Raw genomic sequence first — 15,783 nt, 5'->3', positions numbered from 1 at the left:
GACATCTCTAAAATGTATAATAAATTTTTGTAAAATAAAAAAAGAGTAAAGTGAAAAAGTGAGAGTAAAAGATGAGTGGTTAAAAAACAAAAATAAAGAAGAGGAGGAGAATGTAACTTAATAAATAGTAGTTAAAAATTAAAAATATTAAATACATATTATATTTTATATAAAATTAAAAATAATAATAGTATATATGATATATTAATATATAAAAAATTTAATTTTTATCTATTTGATTAATATATAAAATAATTAAATTAAATATTTTAAATTAATTAACTTAATAAATCAATTAAACTAAATATTTTATCGAAATTGTGTTTAATTCGAATGAATAATCAAGGAGATCCTATTTTGCTCAACCTAAACCGTAGCGCCACTGGCTGAAGGATTTTCCTTTCTGATTTTTCAAAAGCAAGACTTTACACGTGGCACCAAGTGAGCACTACCGCAGATTTCCTAATTTCCACTTGTCACTATCAGGTAGTCTCGCTCTTTGCCAGACTTTTTCGCCAATTCGCCGCATAAAGGGACGTGCTTCTTATTTTCGGTGGACACGCGTCACCTGAATCTTGGCTAATCCCATTTTCTTTCTTTTGCTTATTACTTACTAGAATATATTTTTGGCCTTTCGGTTGGTTCCCATCCACCTGTAATTTCTAGAACCGTCAGTTTGGAAGATGAACGGAGTGGCTTTTTCGCCTGACGTCCTAACCTAAGTTTCCAACGCACATAGTTTTTTGTTCCATTTATTTTTATATAACAGGAAATAGTGAACAACAAACAAACTAAATTTGATTTTTACCTCTCTTCTCTCTGCCAGAAATTCTCACGGACAAGCACAGAAATAAAAGTTTCTTTGTTTATTAATAATATATTATCATATCCATCATTTTCCAGGAACCAAAGCTCTTACTCTTCTGGATTATTATTATTTTTTTGTTGGCTATGCTCTAATCTAATTATGGTGGAAGCGTTGTTCCAACTATACACGAATTGAGCCGTAAGACAGCTAAATATAGGGAAAAACAGAAGAAATAGTATTTAACGATTGTTGTTCTGTTTTTCCATTTGATTTGGTTTCTCTCCGTTTATGATCTGTTCAACTACTGGATCGATTGTAATACCCAGAGAAACTAAATTTCAAAAATTTCCATTTAAACTTTCCCATTTTCAAGTGAAAACATACGTTTGTAGCAAAAATAATTACAAACCAAAGAGCCGATTCAAGGATTTCAATCCCTTAATCTCAACCATTACTAAAACAATGGCGGTGGAGCCGCTTACGTCGGGCGCGAGTGGCCGTATAAACGCTCTCTTCTCCTTACGTGCTTTGAGGAGCCTGATGATGCTGGTAAACGCCATCGTTTTGTTACTGCCGCTGCCATTCAGGGGACAAAAACGCGCCGTCGCGATCAATTCCGGAGAGAAAGTTGGAAAGGATGAGAAACAGGAGAGTGGGAGGAAAGGGTCCGCAGCGGTGGTGAGGGTGCCGGCGGCGATGGTGCCGTGGAGAAGCGGGGCGGTGACTGTGGACCAGGAGGCAGCGGCGAGGCGGGCACTGGCGATTCGGAGGGTGGTTCAGGACGATGATGACGTCACGGTGAGGGAGTTTTCGCTGTTTGTTAATGCGAGAGGCGAGACGTTATTCACTCAGTCGTGGACTCCGATTTCTGTCGAAGTCAGGTCAGTTTTAGATTAATTTTTTCGTCCCTATTTAAGATTTTCATATTACTATCTGTTTTTTTCTTAAATAAATGTGACTTGATTAATGATTAGTGTCTGGCCACTTTGTTTTAAATGGATGTTAATGGCATGTTTTCAGTTTAATTTTATTTCTAAAAAATGGGGTTTGCATTTCTGACAATGAGATGGATGTTTCGGTGAGTGCATGTAGTACTGTTAACAAGTTGTTGCATAGAATTCTGCTTCTTCTGCATCTTTGATTCATCTTGATGTTATGCTCGAGAAATTCCAAATGGAAGAATTAAAGAGGTAGGCATCTGAAAACTGTGGAGAAATGTCCTCATTTCGATATGTTGACAGAAGAGTGCATGCATGGTTGAGTTTCCAAAGACAGTGGATATTTTGGAAGGCATATTCTGGAAGACATCCATATCATCACTGGCAACTAGTGGTTAAAACTATGTGTGTTGAATGGATTAAAAGAAATAACCTTGTCCCATTTCTGTACCCTAGTAAAAGCGATATGTTTTTTCTTGATTATTTCTGCCCTTTTGGTCCCCTACCTTGTCTTGCCTGTGATTTTCTGTGAATGTTTATGGAATGGCACTTGCAAAGAAGAGAATATTTTTAATACTTTCTGCCATTGTCAAATGTTTCCTTATCAGATATTGAGAAACTCATCATTTGGCATATATTCCTATTGAATTGAATTTTGGAAAGGGAAAACTGATCCACGAAATGCTTTTAATACTAGTGTGTGTAGTTTGTAAAACAACATGCTCATGCATAGTTCAACTTTAGGAATTCATGTTCTGTTTAAATGCCTGAGAAAGCAAAATTTGTGCCAGAATTTGTTTAACTTGTGCTGCAGACCATGATGCCAACAGAAACTGGAATAAGCAAATGAAAATCCTAAGAGAAAATAATAAAAGCATTGAATTTTGATAAGACCGAAGCAAGAATACCCTTGTCACTATATGTAAATTATGCTGTAGTAATAAATTACATTGCTGGAGGCCAACACCATTTTAGATTTTGGTATTAGAGTGTTTGTCTAGATGACTTGATTGAAATTTGTAGGTTAAGGTGGGTTTTGATGACAATAATGGAGTTAGTTTACGTTAGCAATTGGTGCTAACTGGACAATTATTTAAATTGATTTGAGCCCAAGGGTTTTCTTCCTAGATGAAGCTATGGGTTGAAGTTGGCCACGACCACTACGAAGGCTGGTTGCCAGTATGATTTTGTTCACTAGATAATTTTATTTTTTGGGGTAAACACTCACTAGATTACTCTATGTTGCTATTACAGCAATATAATGGCTACCTCATAGCCTTTAAAATGAAACTGGAAAGTCAAGTTATATCGTAGTATAATGCTTAAACTATGACATCACTCTTCTTGGCTGTCTAATCTTCGAATCAGAAACTAAAATTTGAATCATATTAGTCAAATTTCCTCCTCGAAGCCATGTGCTCCAATATGCTACATGGTAGATAATCAGAATTTTACGGAGATGGAAATTTTTTCCGTTAAATAATCTTTAAATTTTACGTAGATGGATATTTTTTCCATTAAATTTTTTCAAAGTCTCCTGCTTGGATTAATTTGTTGGGATTTGCATTAATAAATAGTCTACATAGTTCATTTCCAGGTGTATATTTGTTTACTTCCGAACTAGCAAATCAAATAAGTACAATTCTTCTTTAATTGCAATCTTTTTTGTTTTATTTTATGCATGTGCTTGCTTCAAGTTTGGAAGCAATCTTGTTTGGTGCTAGTTGATCAGTAATTACTCAAATGCCGTAGGTCTAACCTAAGCAAGGTTTCATCAGGGTTTTCTTAGCTGAAACCCTTAGATGTTGGACATTGGGATCTCGACCTGTCCTCTTTCAATGTAAAATAACTAAAATACGATGCAGACATTGATGCTGCCAAACTTTAGTGATGTTGGGCACATTTGCTACAGTGATGCTTAGTGGGTTATGAGTTTACTTGTGTTATTTCCTCTATAATCATTTCTTTTCCTTTTCATATTTAACATACTGAATGTTGAAAAATTGTTTATTACAAATCTTTTTGGTTATGTTCTATCAATTATAAAAAATATTTCCTTCTATTAGCTTCAAGCTACAGGCTTCTGCAATATCTACCAACTCCTTCCCATTTCAATGGCTCTTTCTGTAGTTAATTTATTGGTTACATTCTTTAAGTTCTTGATTTTTGGTTCAATTTTCTTTTAAAGTTAAAATTTCCCACTTTATTAATTTTGATAGTGATGTTATTTTGTCCTTTTTCCAGGGGACTAGTTGTTCTGTTGCATGGCCTGAATGAACACAGGTTTGTTATTTGGATCTAATGCCATTCTGGAGCTCGTATTCAACTGGTTCCATAGCTTTTCCTATCTTTTGCTTAAGATGTTTATTTTTTTTTTTCACAACAGTGGCAGATACAATGATTTTGCAAAGCAACTTAATGCGAATGGATTCAAGGTCTATGGAATGGATTGGATTGGTAATGTTAAAATCACATTCTGCTTGTCCCAAAAGTCCGTCTTCTATTTATGTTCATTTTTTGTGTTTAATTTATTTGTCTTTTTTCTTTCAGTTACCATTTCTTTTGATAGAATTATCATTTCATACAAGTGACTAGAATTAAAATCAGAAGCCATATGATAGGTTCCTTGCTTATTCTTACCACGAAGAATGTCTTCCATTCCACTTCTCTGGTTTCACACTTCAAGATCCCTCATACTTAGTGCATGCGTGTGTTTTGTGGTAGTGTTTCTGTTCGATATTATCACAAGTGATCAAACATTGCTGGCCACTCTTTCAGTAGTGACATTTTCTTGTTGTGTGCCTAGAGTTTTCTTTGTGTCCTTAAAATATTTTCCCTGTTGCCTTTGTGAACCTAGTCAAGTCAATGTTTCTCTGCAAGCACAGTGTCTAAAATATGATATCACATCAATGGAAAGAGAATATATTTCAAAAAGAATTGGTAAAAGGAAGAGGAAAATAAAGAAATAAAATGAATTCTTACCATTGGAACAGACATCATGGACACAAAGACAAATACAAAAAGGAAAAAGCCTTCATCATGTTATGATGATTTCAACTATTTTTTGTGAAGTTTTTGAATTGCAAAAATGTTGCTGCCTGCTCATTATCTCTGTGGTAAACATGTTTTATTAGCCTGAGCATCATGGAGTTATAGATTGCTCTTGTTTATCACCTGCATTTTCATTGTGACTCCACAATAATCCAACTGTCTGGCTCCAATCAATCCATTAATCAGCAAAGGACTATTTAAGGTCCCATCTCAGATTTATGAGCTAGAATTGAATTTAAAAAGTGTTTTTTTTTTCTTACAAAAATTCAAGTACATTTTCATTTTTGGACATAAGTTTCTCTGCCAGAGCATCATTCTTTTATACCATCATTGGGATTGCTGACTAGAGACAGAGAAAAAAGGCTGCATAGTATTTGTCACAGAAGAAAATGCTCTAATGGTAAAAGCCAAGCTATTTTCTTCAAAGGCACGGTGGTTGTTTCTGTTAGTTTAGTTTACTCTGTATTTTTTCCCTGCTGGCGTAAAATCAGATTTAAAATAACTTTATATACGATCAATTTAGTCTTGTCTTCCTCCCTTCGGATAATCCTTTACAGATTATCTTCTATATATTCTTGTTCATAGTCTAGAGACGCCTTTCTTCAACAATGCATCTATATTTGGATGTTGCAGGGCTTGAGTGTTTCTATTGGGAAGCCCATTGGTGCAATAAAGTAACATTTGAAGCTCGTCATACTAAGTAAGCTTATTTTTGAGTGTTTGGAATAAACAAGATTCGAAAAGATTGTCTTCCTGTTTTATATGACCTTTAGAAACATAGCATTACGAAAAGTATGGATTTTGACAATATTCTCCTCTTGATTATTGGTTTAGATGAATTTTCACAGCACATGAAAGTTTCCCCAGTAAATATCAAAGGAAGAAGCACTGTCTTCTACCAAAGTTGCACCTTGCAGCATGCTAGCATATTCCTCAAATAATCAATCTCTGAAACAGTATCTGTGATAACTCAACCAAAATTGGGTTCCCACTCACCCCTTCCCACTCTATTTGGAAGCATACTTGGTATTTGTAATCGGAAATTTGCTTTCCTAGCTAACCTTCTGTTTCCCCCTGTCATGCGTGTCTGTGTGCAACATTCTTCTCTAAATGGCAATTTATTTATTTTCTTTTATCTTTTTCTGGTCCATTGTTTGATGGGCACTTCTATTGTTTTCTCAGATATCATTACTTAGTGCTTTCTCATCGAACTCAGTAGTTTATAGTAATTTCTGATCACCTTTATTTTGTTTTAATTTAAGTTTATCTGCTCCTCATATCTGTAGGACATGGTGGAAGTGATGGGCTGCATGCATATGTTCATTGCCTTGATGATGCTGTTACTGATATGGTATGTTTTAAGGTTCATTTGCAGAAATATATAGAAGTAAATATTGGATCATATTAAACTGTATTCATTTATCTCCCCAACTTGTTACAGAAAATGTTCCTTGAAAAGGTTTTAGCTGAAAATCCTGGGTTCCCATGCTTTTGCTTCGGGCACTCAACAGGTGCAGCAATTATTCTTAAAGTAAGTTTTGTAAAGAATGATAGTTCTTCAGTAATATTTTGAATCATATATTGATATTGATTCTGTTGCTTTTTTTTCTTTTTAATCTCCATGTTCATTTGTTGATGACTTGCCTCTTTACTCAAATAAAAATAGAAATATACTTGCCACTGTTGATTGATTCCTGCTAAACTCTCACCTTTTTGCGTTAATTGTAGGCAGTACTTGATCCTAAAGTTGAAGCCCAAGTAGCAGGCATTGTACTGACTTCCCCAGCTGTGGGCGTCCAGCCATCTCATCCAATTTTTGTGGTAAGAATCTCCTTAAGTCACTTCTTCTTTCCTATCCCACTTCCAGGATCATTTTTTGTTTCTTTTTCTTTGCTTTTCTTCTTTGAAGTTATGAAGAACATGGTGTAACATTGTCAAATGCTGCAAGTAACAACAGCATGATTTAAAAGTGCTGAGTAAGCCAATGAGCATGGTAATTCTTTATGTCCTTATTTCTTCTGCCTATTATAGGTACTTGCCCCAGTTATCTCATTTCTATTGCCAAGATACCAAGTTAGTATTGCGAATAAGAAGGGCATGCCAGTTTCTAGGGACCCAGAGGCACTGGTGGCTAAGTATTCAGATCCACTGGTGTACACTGGATCCATCCGAGTAAGAACTGGGTATGAAATTCTTCGTATTACATCCTACTTGCAGCGGAATATGAACAGATTGCGTATTCCGTTCCTTGTTCTCCATGGCACTGATGATACTGTAACTGATCCTCAAGCTTCTCAAAAACTGTATGAAGAGGCTTCCTCAACTGACAAAACAATCAAATTATTTGAAGGGCTCTTACATGATCTCCTCTTCGAACCAGAACGAGAGACTATAATGAATGACATTATCCACTGGTTAAATTGTAGAGTATAAAAGGCAGGTCGCAGCGTCGAAAGAGAGAATACTGAGTTCTTCTACCATGATCCATGAAAAGACAGTAGAAAAAGGAACGAACTCTTAGTCTCAAAGATTGCTGCTAGAAGGTATCCAGTGAAGTATATGACAGCAAATTGTGTCGGCAAATAAGATTCAGCATTTCAATGTTGGAACCTGAAAATGTTTCTCTGTTCTTTTTGTCATTGATAAAATCTTATGAAATTAAGGATTCCTCTGGACAGCATCTAATGTTTCATTTTCCTTGAGGGTTGCTTGTTGGTCTGGAGCATTTTGCTTCATGATAGTTGGTACATTATGAAAATCAGAGCAGCAGGTAATGGTCTCTCCGTCTGCGAGCTGAACCTCTGCGGAGAGCAGCTAGAATTTGCCTTGCCACATCCTTTATCAAAAACAAAAAGGAAAGTTAGCTTCCATTTTTCTCTTCCCTTCTCTTTTCTTTTGCCTTTTGTTTTTCCACTTTGCGTATGACAAAATTGCATAAACCTCACGTACATCAAACTTGTCCAGTACGTGCCTCTCTTTTTCTTATATCCAATGAACGGCGTAACGTATTGCTTTTGCTTAGCTAAGCATTAATTGGATCCAAAAAAGTTGTGCCGCATATCTCTTCCACGTAAGCTTCCAAGAGGTTACAAATATAAAAATTTAGATTGCTTCGAGCTTCACCAACTTGAGTGGTTTATGTGTAGATGCTAACTTGATAGGCATAACGAACTCCAAAGATTTTTATCCAATTAAAGATTCATTGAAACAAAAAATATATATATATTAAAAGTGTAATTAGATAAAAAAAATAAATTTATTTAACAAATTTAGTAATAAAGGGATCATTTAAACAATTTAGTTTTTAGAGGTTAATAAAAACATACTTAGATAAGAATAATTAATAAAAAATCATACCAGAAAATGACAACTTGTCAAATTAAGTCAAAGCTCTACATTTGCCATTCATGAAAAATACTGCACTAATACAATTTTTCCCTAAAGGAACTTTGTTTCCATTTCATAAAGCTCAACTTGTAAGTTTTGAACCCAATGGGCGCCTCCCAAAGGAAACTTTTGCTGTCAATTTTTGCTTGGATACATTTATGTTTTCCATTACTATCAATTTAATGTGCATTTAATTCTTAACCATCAAAGTATTTCATAATAAATTTGAGAAAATTTTAATAAAAATATTATAAACTATAGAAATAAATTTGAAATTTAATCATACACATTTGAAAATGATTTATTTTTATCGTTAACGACTACATACCATTATTTTGAAATCTGAATATTGATGGGAAAGGTATTCATAGTTTTCTAATCATGAACTTCAAGTAATTATCTCTAACTAAATTCTTCTTATAGTTTTTTTCATTTAATAAATCTAAAATTTTATCAATATTTTCTAAACCATCTAAATTATTTTTCACGTTGTTAAATGTTTTTCCATATAAAATGAAAAAGTAAAACGTAAATAGGAAAATTAGTTTTCATGTTGTTAACAGTTATCTAATTGTTATAAAACAAAAGTCAAAAGTAAAAAGTAATATCGTAATTCATTTAGAATGGAAACATCATTGGTTGGAAAGGTGTTGAGTACAAATGTTGAGATGGAAGGGTAGGATTATTAGATGAAAAAAGTAAAACATAAATAGGAAAATTAGTTCTCATGTTGTTAACAGTCATCTAATTGTTATAAAGCAAAAACCAAAAGTAAAAAGTAATATCGTAATTCATTTAGAATGGAAACCTCATTGGTTGGAAAGGCGTTGAGTACAAATGTTGAGATGTAAGGGTAGGATTATGAGATGGAAAAGGTTTACTTCCCATTGTGTAAACTAATAGTGCGAGTACAAAAGAATGAATAAATAATCGAAATGTAGTACCAATTATAATATAATTTTTTTGCTCAATAATTATAATATAATTGCTATATATAGTAGTAGAATTATGTATTATGTCATTTAAAAGATACATATTTCATACATTGTTGCATTTAAATGTGGTGCATCCATATGGCATGTAATTTTGTTAATTATTTATGAATAATTAATAAGTATTTAATTAATTAATGTTGGATATTGTTTTGATTTTTTTAATTGAAAAACATTTGGAATAGGATATAAATTTAAATTTAATTTGTTTAAATTTAAGTAAGAATTATCCATGTAATAATTCATTATATTTAAATTTAATTTGTTTAAATTTAAAACAAATATCCAATCTCTATATCCCCAACGAGTTATAAATAGTGAACATACGTATTGGTTTTTTCACACAACCAAGAGTGAATATGAGTTGTTCTATAAGTAGAAAAAAAACAAAAATTCTTTTTTTCTCATTTTCTCTTCATTCTTAAGATACCTGGTTTTAGAACATGTAATTTCTTGTGGAGGACTCTAGTAGCTGTTCTATAATAATGAGGACGAGAGAGCGTTGTATGCACAAAGAAGGATTCATAAGGCAAGCTTCTTTGATCAAGATAGGAAGTGAAAATTCGTCTAAAAAGGTAAGCCCGCCTCCCAACAATGGTATTAGAGCAAGTTTTGACTTACTTTTATCTTTTAATTTGTGTATATTTTGAAAGCATGTTTTGTTCATGATTTTGTTTAATTTAAATTACCAATATATGATTTATTATCTATAAATTTGTTATAGATATGTTTTATTTTTTATTAGCTTTTTAACGATATATTGTATGTCTTTATATATATATCATAAAAAAACTATTGCAAAATTATTTTACTAAAACTGATATGAGGAAGGAGTTGGCTTTAATCCAATGAAATAGGTGCATTGGTCTAGAGTCACATGGCATCGTATGAATGACAGTAAAAAAAAAATGAAAAAAGAAAATGCAACTAGTAGGATTCAAACTTACAATGAACTTGCACTAACAAAGTCATTGAGACTTTATAACCCTTTAACTATTACACCAAGCAAGCATCCTCGAGATGAAAGCTTGGTAGATAATAAAGACCAAAAACGTCCAAACACAACCATAAAGAGCTTGATGTGGTAGTCACATGGCGCTAGCGAATATACTTTTTCAAAATTATTTTTTTGCCTCACAAGTGTCTGTTTTTATAGAAAGACCTCAAAATTTTTTGGTAATTACAATTTGACAAAAAATTTCATAATACTATTTATGTTTTTGGCATATTAATATTTTATTAAATTCACTTGCATTATAAATATAGTTAATTAATATGTTAATTAATTACTTTTTTTACGTATATGTTGTATATTAGAAATTATTTTCCTTCTAATATATATATATATATATATATATGGTTTGAGTGAATTTGGAAAATGTTTATTAAATCAATTATTTTATTTATGTTGTAAAATGTTGTATGCCATATGAGTATATTTTATATTATTGCAATATTTTACTTATTTGTTAGGTAAAATTTATAAAATGCATGATGTAATTATTTTACTATTTGTTAAGTAAAATTGTATGTAAAAAGACAGTACGATGATTATATGTTGTGGTAATTTTGTCAAATGAGATTAGGTTTTAAGAGGAACCGTTTGTGACTCCTTCAACCTTTCTTGAAAATTACTGTGGAAGTAGGATGTTTTGTCGAAAAGATTATTGTAGTTTTTCCTAGAAGCATTTGAAAGTTTTGATCGATTTAGTGCTATTTTTGTGTGCATAACATTTATACATAAGATTTTGATCATCCACATTAATAAATACATATAAGCAAGCATGACATCCTTATATTCGTAGATTGACATAGTAGGCTCCTTATAATGTAATTTATTTTAAATTTGTAGTAATTATTTATTAAGGCCATGTAAAGGAATGTAATTTTGTACTTACTTTACACATAATATTATTTTGGATATGGATACCTATAAATATCAATAAGTGTTTTTAGTAGAACTCATTATATTATGTGGTAAGCTTCCAAGAGGCTAAAAATATAAAAATTTATATTAACTTGGAGCTTCACCAACCTAAGTCATCTATGTGTAGATGCTAACTTCATAGGCATAATGAACTCTAATGATTTTCATCCAATTAAAGATTCATTGAAACAAAAAAAAATTTAAGGGTTCAATTAGGTACAAAAGGGAAACAAATTTATTTAACAAATTTACTAATAAAGGGACCATTTAAACAATTTAGCTTTTGAAGATTAATAAAAACATATTTAGGTAAGAATAATTAATGAAAAAACCATACAAGAAAATGACAACTTCTCAAATTAAGGCAAAGCTCTGCATCTACCATTCATGAGAAACACTGCACTAATACAATTTTTCCCTAGAGAAAATTTGTTTCCATTTCATAAAGCTTAGCTTGTAAGTTTTGAACCCAATGGATGCCTCCCAAAGACAACTTTTGTTGTCATATTTTGGTCAGATACACTTATGTTTTCCATTAATACCAATTTAATGTGCATTTAATTCTTAACCATCAAAGTATTTCATAACAAATTTGAGAAGATTTTAATAAACATATTATAAACTATAGAAATAAATTTGTAATTTAATCATGCACATATGCAAATGATTTATTTTTATCGTTAAAGACTGCATACCATTATTCTGAAATCTGAATATTGATGTGAAAGGCATTCATAGTTTTCTAATCATGAACTTCAAGTAATTATCCCTAATTGAATTCTTCTTATAGTTTCTTTCATCTAGCAAATTTAAAATTTTATCAATATTTTCTAAACAATCTAAAATTATTTTTCATGTTGTTAAATGTTTCTCCATATTGAATCAAGTCACAATCTCTAAATTTTTCACATTGAATCAAGTCTCAAACAAGTTTAATGGAGTCATTTATGCCGAGTTTAATAGAGTCATCTGATTGTTATAAAGCAAAAGCAAAAAGTAAAAAGTAATATCGTAAGTCATTTAAAATGGAAACCTTATTGGTTGGAAAGGAGTTGAGTAGAATGTTGAGATGGAAGGGTGGATTATAAGATGGAAAAGGTTTACTTCCCATTGTGTAAACTAATAGTGCCAGTACAAAAGAATGAATAAATAACTGATTTGTAACACCAATTATAATATAATTTTTTTGCTCAATAATTATAATATAATTACTACATATAGTAGTAGAATTACATATTATGTCATCCAAAAGATACATATTTTGTATATTGTTGCATTTAAATGTGGCGCATCCACATAGCATGCAATTAATTAATTATTTGTGAACAATTAATAAATATTTAATCAATGAATATTGGATATTGTTATGATATTTTGCAATTGAATAATTGAAAAACATATGAGATAGGATATAAATTTAAATTTAAATAAAAATTATCTATGTAATAATTTATTATATTTATATTTAATTTGTTTAAATTTAAAACAAATATCCTATCTCTATATGTATAACACGTTATAAATAGTAAACAGACGTATTAGTTTTTTCATGCAATCAAGAGTGAATATGAGTTGTATTATAAGTAAAAAAAGAAAAAACCCAAAAACTCTTTTCTCTCATTGTCACTTCATTCTTAAGGCACTATCATGGTTAGATAATTTTGGAACGTGTAATTTCTTATGGAGAACTCTAGTAGCCATTCCATAATAACGAGAATGAAGAGATTGTTCTGTGCATGAAGGACAATTCGTAAGACAAGCTTCTTCGATTAGATAGGAAGTGGAATATTCATCTGAGAAGGTAGGTCCACCTCCCAACAATAGTATCAGAGCAAGGTTTAACTTGCTTTCATCATTTTAATTTGTATACATTTTGAAAACATGTTTGGTTATGATTTTGTTTAATTTAAATTACCAATATATGATTTATTATATATGAATTTGTAATATACATGTTCTATTTTTTATTAGCATTCTAAAGATATATTATATGTATTTATATATATATCATAAAAAAATAATATTACAAATTTATTTTGTTGAAACTAATACAGGGAAGGAGTAGGCTTTAATCTAGTGGAAATAGGTGCATTGGTTTAAGGCCACGTGGCGTCTTATGGATGGCAATAAAAAAAAAGGAGAAAGAAAATGCAACTAGCAAGATTCGAACTTGCAATGAACTTACACTAACAAAGTCACTAAAACTTTATAAAATACCTTTTAACTACTATACCAAAGAAGCATACTTCAAATGAAAGTTTAGCAAATAGTAAACACCAAAAGGGTCCGGGGATAGCCATATAGGGTTTGATGTAACGGCCACATGGCGCCAATGGATATATTTTTCAAAATTGTATTTTTTACCTCATAAGTTTCTATTTTTACATAATGACCCCAAAATGTTTTGGTAATTACAATTTGACAAAAAAATTCGTAATATTATTTATGTTTTTGGCATGTTAATATTTTATTAAATTCACATGTATTATAAATACAATTAGTTAATATGTTAATTAACTACATTTTTTTATTTATATGTTGTATATTAGAAATTATTTTTTTTCTAAAACAAATATATAGTTTGAGTAAATTTAGAAAAAGTTTGTTAAATCAATTATTTTACATATGTTGTAAAATGCTATATGCCATATGAGTATATTTTGTATAATTGCAATATTTTACTTATTTGTTAAGTAAAATTTATAAAATGTACGATATAGTTATTTTACTTATTTGTTAAGTAAAATTGTATGCAAAAATATAGTACAGTGATTATATGTTTCGATAATTTTGTCAAAAGAAACTTAGTTTTAAGAGAGACTGTTTGTGACTTCTCCAACCTATCTTAAAAATTACTGTATGCGTAAGATGCTTTGTCGAGGAGATTGTTGTAGTCTTTCCTTGAAGCATCTGAAAGTTTTGATCTACTTAGTGCTAGTTTTGTGTGCATAACATTTATATGTAAGATTTTAATCATCCAAAATAATAAATACGTATAAGCTAACACAACATCCCTAATTTTGTAGATTGATGTAGTAGGTTCTTTATGATGTAATTTATTTTAAGTTTATATTAATTATTTATTAAGGCCATGTAAAGGGATGCAATTTCGTGCTTACTTTACGCATAATATTATTTTGGATATGGGCACCCATAAATATCAATAGGATTCTTTAATAGAACTCATTATATAATGTGGTAAGTGAAAGTCATTCCCATGCTCAAGGATAGTGGGAGTTGTTCCCATAATCTGAGGTTAAATTAGATTAGACATTTTAATTAATGCTTATACTATTGGTGATGATTACTAGCATGCATGCAAAATTTTTGAATGATTAATATAGGTAAAAATTAAATAAGTCTAATTTTAATTTATTAGAAAATTAGATATATGTTTAATTAAATCTTATGCAATGATGTAGTGATATGGCTTCAAAATAAATTATTGCTGATTTCACCAAAGGTGCCAAACTTGATGGAAAAAACTATCATATATATCATAACAAGGTTCAGTATCTTTTTAATGAGCAAGAGTTGCTTGATTTTCTGACAAAAGAGATTAACCCACTTGAAGTTGGAAACATTGCTTAACATTGTCGTGACCAAGAGGCCTATGACACTTGGCATAAAAGAAATCATAGCGCGCTCTTTGCCATGTTAAGTTACATTCACAATGATCTCATTAGGGAGTTTGAGAACTTCCCAACTACCAAACAATTATGGGAACAACTAAAATCCAAGTATGGCGAAACCACACTTACGAGGCTTTGTGTCTTGACACTTAGGTTCAATTAATTATGACTGAGTACTTAAGGGTTATGTCAGCCATGATAAGAGAGATGAAAGCAGCTGGCTATGATCTCACAAATGAGTAGCAGGTCTTAGCTGTGATTCAGTCACTCTTTGAGTTTTCATGGGAACATGTGAAGCTTGTATTACCACACAATGAAGGGATCAAAACTTTTGATGACATTTTCGCCATTTAGAGTTAGAGGTAGAGCATAGAGAAACTATTCACAACACTACCTTGATAGCTCAAGGTGAAAATCGCAAAAGGTATGTTCCTCAACGAAAAAGATAATAAAAGAAGGGAAAAACTACACATTTAAGGCCCAAAAGTGATGGAGTCACCAAGTGCCAAAAAGGCAACTATAGTGGGAAAAAAAGATAAGACCAAGTTGAAATGCTTTAACTATGGTAAGAAGGGACATTTTGCTTAGAAATGCACTAAGCTTAAGAATGTTCATCCTTTAAACCGCTTTGGAACTTATGTATGTTCTCATGTGTTTATATCTCATTCTCTCCTTGGTTAGATTGTAGATACAAGAGCAGCCAAGCACATAACCTACAATTGTGCAGGATATGTAGATTACCATCGTTTACCAACAAGTTGACACTTTGTCATGATAAGGAATGGAGCACATGAAAAGGTCCTAGGAGTAGGAACCTACCAACTCACAATGCACAATGGGCAAAAATGGCTCTTACATGATATGCTTCATACTCCGTTTGTACGATGTAATCTATTTTCAATTTTAACATTAATGGATTTAGGATTAATTTTACTTTTGAGAATTATAATTTGTCTATTTTTCTTGATGGCACACTTTTTTGTTATGTTTATTTTAAAAATGGTTTGATTATGTTAGATTTGGACTCTAATAATGATGTTGCTTTTGT

General features: G+C 31.3%; 1 protein-coding gene across 2 annotated transcripts; it reads left to right on the top strand.

The window, feature by feature from the left end:
* The first annotated feature begins 768 nt into the window (after positions 1-768).
* LOC110422744 (uncharacterized) lies at positions 769-7,499 on the top strand. 2 transcript variants are annotated; one of them, XM_021436758.2, is made up of 7 exons: positions 776-1,689; positions 3,991-4,029; positions 4,133-4,203; positions 6,084-6,148; positions 6,239-6,328; positions 6,526-6,618; positions 6,829-7,499. In XM_021436758.2, the coding sequence occupies exons 1-7, from the start codon at positions 1,097-1,099 to the stop codon at positions 7,228-7,230; spliced, it is 1,353 nt and encodes a 450-aa protein (XP_021292433.1). In that variant the 5' UTR covers positions 776-1,096; the 3' UTR covers positions 7,231-7,499. The 2 variants fall into 2 exon arrangements, with proteins under 2 accessions (XP_021292434.1, XP_021292433.1); XM_021436759.2 differs by lacking the exon at positions 6,239-6,328 and having other exon boundaries at positions 769-1,689.
* Positions 7,500-15,783: the final 8,284 nt, after the last annotated feature.

This window comes from Theobroma umbraticum, unplaced genomic scaffold (genome assembly GCF_002168275.2).
Source record: "Theobroma umbraticum cultivar Fairchild unplaced genomic scaffold, ASM216827v3 scaffold_146.0, whole genome shotgun sequence".
NCBI lineage: Eukaryota > Viridiplantae > Streptophyta > Magnoliopsida > Malvales > Malvaceae > Theobroma > Theobroma umbraticum.
This window is presented reverse-complemented; position numbering and strand designations above follow the sequence as displayed.